Below are 10,575 nucleotides of genomic sequence, written 5' to 3'. Positions count from 1 at the left end.
ATTACAAGATTCACAAAACACTGCTGAATACTTTTAATATTTTTTTATTAGTTATTTTTGTTTTTGTTGTTATTTTGATTTTAATAAAACAAAATAAAATAAAGAATTAAATCATTTTTGTTTTTTTTTTATTTAATTTATTTTACAAATAAATTAATAATAATATTAATAATAATAACAACAAATTAGTGCTGTCAGTGTTAACGTCATTTTACCTAATGACGTTAACGCTGACAGCACTAATTTGTTGTTCCCAGAGAGCAAGCCAAACACTGGTCCAGAAAAGGACGATCTCTAGTAGATTTTGTTTTAACCTCCTAGGACCTGGTGTCCACATATGTAGACATAACATTTTGGGTTGTCTAGACCAAAATACAAAATTTTGCTCTTCAAAAACCTGATATCCACTTATGAGGGAGGACATGACACTGCCACTGTTCAATCGAAATTTAAAATGAATGTCCTCATATGTGGATCTCATTCTTTTGAGAAACAAAAAAAAGATAGTCTGAATCTGATGTCTTGGTTTTTACCTTCATCGGGTCCCAATCAACCTAAATGGCACAGAGGAATTAAAAATGCATGCCATGAAAGTTCAGGTCTTAGGAGGTTAAAAATGTCCCTGCTGATGAGACCAGTGAATGTGGGGCGACGGTGGCAAGAAAAAACTCCCTCCTGGAGGAAGAAATCTTGGGAGGACCAGGCTCTCTGGCAGGACCCTCCCTCCTGAGGGCAATACTTACCTATACTTGTCCTCCAGTGTGCGATGGTGGGCTGGGACGACTGCTTTTCCTTCTCAGCATGATGATGACCTTAACTTCCTTCCTTCCTTCCATTTCCTGTTTCAGAACTGAGAATGAAGACAAAACTGGTTAACAAGGTAACAGGACATTTAAAAATTCTCTCACTTCAGGATGAGATGCTGTGTCTTCTTACGTTTCTCTTGTAAAACAGGATGTAGGCCGAGTGCTGCTGTTCCTCACAAACTGCAGATCCAGTTGTGTGGAGCACCTGTGCGTCATTATAGGTGAGCCAGCGATCTGATGTAGAGTGCTGACTCTCCTCAGGATGGACAGAACTACAGATGTAGTGTCCTGAAATCACATTAAGACAAATGAATCCAACTTCTGGAAGTCAACTGATTCAAGCAAACAGTGATTTTGACTTAGTGCTTCTTAGAACATCAAAAGCTTTTGTGTGTGAGTCCTTCACTGAAAAGTAGCAAGTTTCATTTTCTGTTTGTCACAAGTCTGTTGTTTTACCTGACTCTGTGCCTCCATAATGACTGATGATGCTGCAAAGACTATAACAGCCACCACCCTGAGAAGGAACAAATCCAAAGAGTGTTAGTTTCATAAAGTCTCACATCAGTGCCATAATTAAGCTGATTTGCTGAGGCTACGTCCACACTAATGCGTTTTCGTTTGAAAACGCATCGTTTTCTCTCCGCTTTGACCTCCCGTCCACACCGAGACGGCGTTTTCCTCAAGGAAAAACACAGCATCTTGAAAACGCTCTCGAAAACGCATACATTTCAAAACGGAGTTGTCCCATCGCAGTGTGGACACTCGAAAACGCAGACTTTCTAAAACGATGACGCATTTTGGTCATGTGATGCAGTCATGTGAGCAATTAAACAAAGATAAGCCGAGTGCATTAGACAGCAGTTGTTTTGATTGCTCTCAACTTTGACAGCCCTAAAAAAGATTAATATCAGTTTGTACATGCTCCGGATAGCTTTTCTTCAAATTCTGTAATTCTCACTCACTTTTGCGCATGCGCAGGACTGGAACGTAAGCGTTTTCGGCCGTTTCAATGCAGACGCACAACTATTTGAAAATGACTGAAAACGCCAGTGTGGACACGGAGTTTTCAAATCTATCCGGGCTAGTGTGGACGTAGCCTGAGACGTTCTGCAGTCTGTTTTTACCTGATTGGATGGCACCACCAAGTCCCTCTGCAGCCTGACGGGGTCATCCACCTTCTTAATCTTGTAGGTTTGTGTAAAGCCAAACCTCTTCAGATGCAAGATCAGAACTCTGGCAGAAAAGAAAAAAAACACAAACAAGGTAGAAAATAAGAAGAATGAGTGTCAAACACAAACAGAAGATGGGAGAAAACGACTGCTCAAGTATTGTCTCGAAGAACTCTGATATTTGATGCGCCACAGTTTGGAAACCTGGTCAGTCGATCAATTCTGATGTGACCTTACTCACCTTGGCAGTGTATCAAAAGACGACTTCAGTTCTGAGGCCGTCCCTCCACAATCACAGCGAAATTCTATTTCTTGTTCCTGAACAACAGCACAGAGAAAACAGGCTTTATGGTAGAAAGAAATCTCAACATATGCACACACACATGCACACAAACACTAACAAAAAAGGTGTGTTAAGATCGCTGATACGACAACTCTATTGGAATTTGTGATCTTACCTTCAAGTATGTCTCTAACATGTTTATAATAGACCCCTCTGGAACAAGGTCTAGAGACAAGCTGGTGAATTCCTCTTGCTGTGATGATTGGTGACCGCAGCTACACATTTCAGGAGTAACGTAGTTAAAGTAAAGATCAGGTACGTGGAAAAGAGGTATATGAAAATATTGCAACCAGCTCTGCGTTTCTGAAAGACAGGCTTACCTCTTGCATGTCCTCATGTTTTCCATTTTAAAAATGTGATGGTCTTCTACTGGGCAGCTATAACTTTGGCCCAGGAGAGCTGCGTTCCTCTCCAGGTGAGGTGTGAGCCTTTTGACCTCATCGAGGAATAATGTTAGGAATTCATGAGCGTCCTGAAAGAAAAGCAGAGAGATTTAAAACAGTACATCAAAATCAGAAGGTAAAGCAAAAAAACGAAATGTCCAAATAGCTGACGCACTTTCTGTGCACTGCCGGTGTATTCAGGAGCTTGACTGCTGAATGCCTTCTTAAAAGCTCTTAGGTGGTGATCTTTAAGGCCATAATCTGTTGACTCGTGACAGTCCCTGACATCAATAAGCCTTCTGTAGAAAGGAAGGGTAAACAGACATTTCTGCTGTTAGATCTCTTTGTTCTTCAGGTTTTTGAAGAAAGTAGAAGGTTGACGTAGCGCACCTTAAGAGCTGAGCTTCTGGATCTGTGCTCCACAAAACCCCCTGACGCCTGATGTCTCTTATGAACTCCTCAATGTTGAGGAGGCTCTGCAGGCAGGAGTTCATGTAGCAGGTGTTTCCGATGTTTGGAAACCTGACACACACGCGCAACGTTTACAGTATCAGTGTAAAAGAATTCATTTTCTCCACTTTGACAAAGTGAGTCTTTGTGCACCACGTGTACTCACCCGAAGCAGTCTATAGTCCCAGTTTGACTTTCTATTTTTTTCCCACCGCATGCTACACTGCTCCAAAAAGGTAAAAACACAAACACAAAATTAGGAAAGATGTCAAGATTCTGAGCAGTGTATGCGCATGTATGCATGAGCTTTGAAGTTGAAACATTTTGGAGGACGTCCAAAAGTAGTAAAAAAGATGTAAATACACAAGGTGGAAGAAAAATGCCAATAAAAGGGAAATAAAACAGCTCCAACTAAACCACTGCTATAAATATCTCCAGCAGCATTAAAGAGCGGCGCATTTCTTTACCTCTGATGAGACGTAGAAGGAATTTCCTTCTCTGCCACGTTTTGTTTGTGTAATTTCTGTTTAGAAACAAGAAAACCAACATCAGTAATGGCATAAAACAAACATACCAAGGGAGTCTCTCCATGAAAAGTGTCCAGTTAGAAAATTTGGTATTATTTCATATTATTTATCACTTTAGTGAGCTGTCAGCTCATGAAGCAGATATATAGGAATATCTTTAAATAAATTAAAAACAATTTATTCATGCTTTAAATTGAGTTTTAAAGTTTGTCCTATGAAATACAAAATCCTTCATTTGGTTCTGATCAAAATTCAGTTTTTACAGAAATCATCCATCAAGCTTCATTAAAAGATTCAAAAATGCTTATTTACCATAAAAAATATTTAGAGAAACATCCTGCAAGTCTCTTCAAACTTACCTTTCTGTGAAAAAAAAAACGTTTAAACATCTTTGAACTTAATTTGAGGACATGGATGTGCTAAATTGCTCTTAATTCTTCGCATTTAACTGTGATGAGTAAATGCTTGATGACAGTGACTCTTTCCATAAAACATACCTTCCAGAATTTAAAAAGAAACCAGCGACACTTTTTTTGTGTCTTCACAGTGTTGCTCTCTGCCTCTGCATCGCTGTCAGTTTGCTGCAGAGGACGAACAAACATAAGTTTATTAAAAAAGTAAAGTCACTTTAAATTAACAAGTGCAATTTAAAGAGAATGTGCATTTCATATGTTTCGTGTAAAAGCAAACCGAGGAACAGCAGAGGTGTCTCCATTTTCTCTTCTTCTTTTGACCATTTTCAGCAACACAAGCATCCGGGATGCTGATGAGGACAAAAGTGTAAATGTTATTTTTCAAAGTGGAAATTTTTAACAAGGAGTACATGCTGGAGATTGCAGATAAAAATTAATAACTGTAATGGAACAAAATCATGTATTTTGTACATTTACACTCTACTCCAACTAAACCACTGCTATAAATATCTCCAGCAGCATTAAAGAGCGGCGCATTTCTTTACCTCTGATGAGACGTAGAAGGAATTTCCTTCTCTGCCACGTTTTGTTTGTGTGATTTCTGTTTAGAAACAAGAAAAGCAACATCAGTAATGGCATAAAACAAAGTATATGGTAAGAAAATACAATATCCTTCATTTGGATTCAAAATTCAGTTTTTACAGAAATCATCCAAGAAGCTTCCTTAAAAGTTTCAAAAATGCTTATTTACCATAAGAAAACATTCAGAGAAATGTGCTGCGAGTCTCTTCAAACTTACCTTTCTGTGAAAAAGAAGTTTAAACATCTTTGGACTTGATGTGATCGCAGCCAAAATCTCCTCAGCTTTGCAAAAGTTCAACTGAAAACAAGCAGTCAAAGGTTGTATATTTATAAACTTTCAGCATAGAACGTTCATACCCTGAACAGCAAACATCAGCATTATGATGTATGGGGCTCATTTGCATATTTTGGAATGTATGCTCATTTGAACTGTATGGTGCTCGTCTCCAAGCAACTGCTACAAAATACAGGTCAAGTCAAGTGGCTTTTATTGTCATTTTAACCACGTGCAGAGGTACTGTACAGAGTGAAATGAGACCGCGTTCCTCCGAGACCCTGGTGCTATATATGACATATACGGACAAACCCAGGACTACATAAAGTGCAGTGTGCATAAATTGCAAAAATAAACAAGACAAAACAGTGCAAAACTAGACAGAACAGGACGATACAGACACAAGACAATGGAAATGTGCAAAATGCTGAGTATTGTGCAAAAGTAACTTGGTGTCTGTATGTATGTGTATGAGTGTGAGATACTGCAGATAAGTGCTTGGTAGTGACATGTGTGAAGGTGTGCGTGTGCCAGTGCAGTCACTGAGTGTTCAGGGGTCTGACGGCTTGTGGGAAGAAACTTTTCCGTAGTTTGGTAGCGAGGGCCCGGATGTTCTGGGACCTCTTTCCAGAAGGCAGCAGGGTGAAGAGTGTGTTTGAAGGCTGTGTGGGGTCCTCCAGCAAGCGGGTGTTATAAGGAGGGGAGAGGGACTCCAATGATCTTCTCAGCTGCTCTCACAATCCGTTGTAGGGTACTGCGATCTAATACGCTGCAGTTACCATACCAGACAGTGATGCAGCTACTTAGGATGCTCTTGTTAGTCCCACTGTAAAAGGTGGTGAGAATGGATGGTGGGAGATGGGCTTTCCTCAGCTTCTGCTTGAAGTAGAGACGCTGCTGGGCCTTCTTGGTTATGGAGCTGGTGTTGAGGGAGCAGGAGAGGTTCTCCGCCAGGTGGACACCAAGAAATCTGGTGCTCTTGACGACCTCCACAGAGGATCCATTCATGTTAAGTGGGCAGTGATCCCACTGTGCTCTCCTGAAGTCAACAATCTCTTTTGTTTTGTCCACGTTCACAGACAGGTTGTTGACTCTACACCTCTACAGATGGCCCGCAGTGCAACCCTTCAGCTTCCTACTAGATTCACCTATATACAAATTTAAAGACCTAGGAGACTTACTTCTCGTCACAGAGTTGTAGCATTCACAAGATTTTCAGAAAACTTGAACTCAAGGTCAAGGTCACTGATATTCAAACTGACCCCAGAACTTTAGTAGATGCACCAATGGTATCAATTCAAAATCCTACGCTTCTCGTTCCATTTTTATTTCACTATCTGTAACTAAGACAAATAAACAGTATTTGAGACACAAGTCACTATTAAAGTGGTTAGTGAGACTCCACATCTGATAACAGTATAACACACTGCTTATTTATGTAAAATTGTCATCAATAAATGTGTTCAAAACAGAAGCTACACTGGCTTTAAAAGTTTTTGTTAACTCTGACTACCTGTCTGCTCTTACCTGTTTCTTTTGCTCTCTGCTGTCTTCATCCTCCATCCAACTCTACATTGTATTGTTAGGGATGACATGATGAAACTGAAGGGTGTCTGGGCACCGAAAAAAGAAAAGAAGAGAGATTGGATTAGGCTGCAGCTGGCGTGCCATTCTCTCACTTCAGGATGAGATGCTGTGTCTTCTTACGTTAATCTTGTAAAACAGGATGTAGGCTGAGTGCTGCTGTTCCTCACAAGCTGCAGATCCAGTTGTGTGCAGCACCTGTGCGTCATTATAGGTGAGCCAAGGATCTGATGTAGAGTGTGGACTCTCCTCGGGACGGACAGAATTACAGATGCAGCAGCTGTTTCCGATGTATGGAAACCTGACACACAAACAAAAGTTTACAGTATCAGTGTAAAATAATTCATTTTGTCCAGGTTGAGAAGGTGAGATTTGGTCCTTGTGCACCACGTGTACTCACCTGAAGCTGTCTGTAGTCTGAATTTTATTTTTTGACGGTGCAAAACGTTTCGTGGACATCGTGGACATACAGCACTGCACTTCAGAGTCACACTGCTAGTGATCGATGCAGCGATTCTGTACTGTACAGGAGAGACGTCACGGAGGAGATCGTCTGCAGCGATCAGGACACAAGGTGACGTAAAAAAAAAAGCATGCAAACTTGCGCTAAAAAAATCTGCGAAACAGCGAGGTGAAAGGTGAACCACGTTATAGCGAGGGACCTCTGTAATTTGGAAGGTAAGTCACAACATACCCTTCGTAAATACTAATGTATAGAAACCCTTACCAGCAATCGTTCATTTTTTGTGTGGCTTTTTTTCACGGTTTGTTAACATGTTGTGTAGGTGTGTACTTGACTAGCTGATATTAACATAACGGGGGAAACATCTGGTTTGACTATTTTTCACCTGTAGTTTGAATGCTGAACATTTGCCTGTTTAAATCACAAGACCAGTCACTATACAGAGATGTGCTTCTGAATGTGGACGATGTGTCTTCTGCTGCAGTGATGCAGTTCTGCTTGTGTTGAGTGACGTAAACAACTGATCGATCTAAACTCTTTAAATTGATCATTAGATTTTTTATGACACAACAGCAGTGAGTGTTCCCACCTTCTGCTCTTTGTAACTTAACGCGATCTTTCCGTTTTCGAGTTTTGGACATGATTTTGGAGTAAATCTTCGTAGTAGCGATTGACCGCAAAGTAAAACTATCGGAAATCTACAACCCTACATCCGGTCTCAAACCAGTAATCCTGATCCTTTACTGATTACTTATTTTCAAAAGTAATTAGTTACTAAGTTACGTTTTAAAAACATGATTTACAACCTGAATAGGTAATAAAGCGATAGATCTTTCAGCCCAATTCTACTTTTTCTGCATAATCCATCATATAAAATGTAATCAAATGAAAAAGTCTCTTTTTAAAACTAGTTTATAATGCCAGATATGTGGTCAAGGTGTCACTTCGTTGCCGCCTTGAGTTGAATGGGAATGATCTTATCACTCCTGTGTTTGACATACTGAGATCTAACTTCAGCGACTTGACATATTCCAGCCTGCCCATGAAAGATTTCTACAGTACTGTGCCACGACCAGGTGAGAATGCCATGGATTACTGGATCCAGTTGAACAAGTCCATTGACGCTGCTGATGAGTGTCTCCGCAGGCGTGGCAAACTGGTAGAGGACCCCAGTGGTGAGGTTGTTTCGATGTTCATTAATCACTGTCCTGATCACAGTCTTGCCTTGTCTTTTCAACTGAAGGCTCCTGAGGAATGGACTGCGGCTGAGGTTCAGAACCGTCTGGACAACTATGTGAGGAAAGTAAGACAGTCTAGTGTTTTGTCTCATAATACAGCATGTCTGTCCATCCCACATCTGAGCCCTGTTACTGTTAACAGCCAGCCCCACTCCAGTAGTGCTCAAGCAGTCCCAGTAACACATGAGCCAGCCTCGTACCCTATGCCCTCTGTTCCCTCTGCAGACACATGTCAGCCTCTCTCTTCTGGTGACATGGTAAGTGTGCAGCAGCCCTCGGCTTGTCCTCCCTCGACTCCTCATGTCATGCTCCAATCTTTGCCAGTTTCCGGCCCTCCTCCAGCTGAGCCAGATGTTCAACAGATGGTAGCACTGTTTGACAAGGTTCTGTCCATGTGCACTGCATCACTAGCCACTGGTCCTAGGTGCCCACAACCCACGGGTCATTCCCATGGGCACCGCAGTGCTTATCGTGCTTCTTGCAGAGTGTGTGGCTCACATGAACACACAACCCATTTGCATTGTAGGCTGTACAAGCTATGCCACAGCCGCTTTGACCCTGGACACATGAGGCGTGAATGCCCACAGTTGCGCCAGAAACAAAGCATTTCAGTCCCTCCTCCCACCAATGCTGCTTTAAACTAGCCAGCCCATGTAACGAGAGGGGTAGCATGGGCAGTGTTAATGAAACCCTCACAAATGTAACAGATCCAGAAACCATATATGTTAACTGCTGTAGTGGCCTCTCTGATGAGAAGACTGTTATTATGGGTTCACAAAGAGTTGGCAGGGCTAGTGAGTTGTTTTACACCCCAGTGTCCGTCAGTGGCCGGTGGTCCTTAACAGGCATGCTTGATTCAGGAATTATGTCATGCACACTAAGTGAAGAGGCTGATTACAAGCTAAGAGCTGCTGGTGTTGCTCTGATTCCGCAGCAGGTCTCTGAAAATGTGGTGCTGGTTGGTTGCGGTGGCCTTCTCACACAACCCAAATGCATCTGTGATTTGGAAATATATGGGTCTAGGTTGCTTGTGCCAACGTTTGTGGTTCCTGGGCAAAAAGATGAACTCATTGTGGGGAGCAATGTGATCCGGCCCATCATTCAGAAGATGAAGGCTGATACAAATTACTGGGAGCTTATTAACTCCAATTACACTGGCACTGATTGTGAAGACTTCCTGCAGTTGCTGAGTTGTATCTCACGGTGGTCTGCTCCTGTGATGCCAGATAAAGTAGGTACAGTCAGGTTGCGGAAGAGTGTCACTCTCCTGCCACAAAAATAATATGTAGTTTGGGGAAAGCTGCCAGCTTCTGCCCTTGTGTCTCCAGAAAGTACTGCCATTGTGGAACCCACGTCAACCCGTTCCACTCCAAAGAATATAATGGTGGGGAACATTATAACACCCATGTGGGGAGATCGTTGGGTCCCTATGAAAGTCCTTAACCCAACAGAGAGCCCTGTGACACTTCGTCGCAATGCTAAGACTGCGGATGTCTTTCCTTGTATTGCTGTAGAGGACCTGCCCATCACTCAAGGTCTCTGCGAGACTCTGACTGACCAGCATACCAGTTTTTTTTGTATTGTATTGTTGTATCTTTATTTGTTTCAGACATATAAAACAAAAAAACAATATATACACACTACATATATTTTCATTTACAGATACGAATATATATGTAGATATACACACACACACGTATGTGTTCAGATAAACAAAAAAAAAAAATAATGAAATAAAACAAAATCGTCTGACATAATGTAACAATGTTTGGTCTGAAAAGGAGTAGGAAGAAGTATGAACATACTTATTAATTCCTACCCCTGCTCAACATCTTATTGATCCCACATAATTCACCTAATTCCCATCATCACATACTCCACACAATACACGAGGAGAACCTATATAAACATGGCTACCGTGCTTGATATAATTTGGATATAATTTGATATTTTTATACATACAATGGGTGATCATCTTTATCGGTATCATATTCTTCCAAAATCAGTTTTCGAAGTATTTTCATGAACTTACTAATTCCTGAGCATTGCTGTAGATCTATAGTAAAACTATTCCACAGTTTTACCCCATAAATAGTGACACAAAAGGTTTTAACCTTTGACCGTGCTTTAAGAATCCTTAGATTCAATTTCCCCCTCAATTCATAGTCTCCTTCTCTGTCATAGAACATCCTCTGTATATTTCCTGGTAACATATTGTATCTGGCCTTGTACATAATTTTTGCAGTTTTATATTTTATAAGATCCATAAACTTCAGTATTTTTAATTTCAAAAACATGATGTTAGTATGGTCTCTAAATCCTGCTTTAGTAATCATCCTGATT

General features: G+C 41.0%; 1 protein-coding gene across 1 annotated transcript; it reads right to left on the bottom strand.

Moving 5' to 3' along the window:
• Positions 1-226: 226 nt before the first annotated feature.
• LOC146549933 (ubiquitin carboxyl-terminal hydrolase 37-like) lies at positions 227-6,784 on the bottom strand. Its single transcript, XM_085261849.1, has 17 exons — positions 6,655-6,784; positions 6,475-6,560; positions 4,891-4,971; positions 4,637-4,692; positions 4,369-4,441; positions 4,176-4,259; positions 3,619-3,674; positions 3,318-3,374; positions 3,092-3,223; positions 2,877-3,000; positions 2,639-2,790; positions 2,434-2,533; positions 2,217-2,293; positions 1,931-2,039; positions 1,263-1,320; positions 937-1,094; positions 227-850 (listed from the first exon to the last, which is right to left on the bottom strand). The coding sequence occupies exons 2-17, from the start codon at positions 6,508-6,510 to the stop codon at positions 845-847; spliced, it is 1,359 nt and encodes a 452-aa protein (XP_085117975.1). The 5' UTR covers positions 6,511-6,560; positions 6,655-6,784; the 3' UTR covers positions 227-844.
• Between the last annotated feature and the right edge of the window lie 3,791 nt (positions 6,785-10,575).

Source organism: Mchenga conophoros, linkage group LG22 (assembly GCF_057382185.1).
Source record: "Mchenga conophoros isolate Kocher_MC1m ecotype Shallow Benthic linkage group LG22, M_conophoros_male_GT1.1, whole genome shotgun sequence".
Taxonomy (NCBI): domain Eukaryota; kingdom Metazoa; phylum Chordata; class Actinopteri; order Cichliformes; family Cichlidae; genus Mchenga; species Mchenga conophoros.
This window is presented reverse-complemented; position numbering and strand designations above follow the sequence as displayed.

Bases quoted from the DNA above. Each gene is read 5' to 3' on its own strand.
- LOC146549933 (XM_085261849.1), bottom strand. From the start codon at position 6,510: ATGGAGGATGAAGACAGCAGAGAGCAAAAGAAACAG. The intron at 4,693-4,890 runs GTAAGTTTGAAG...GTTTCTAAACAG, and splicing joins AACTTCTTTTTCACAGAAAG to AAATCACACAAACAAAACGT. The intron at 4,442-4,636 runs GTAAAGAAATGC...TGTCCTCATCAG, and splicing joins CCTTCTACGTCTCATCAGAG to CATCCCGGATGCTTGTGTTG.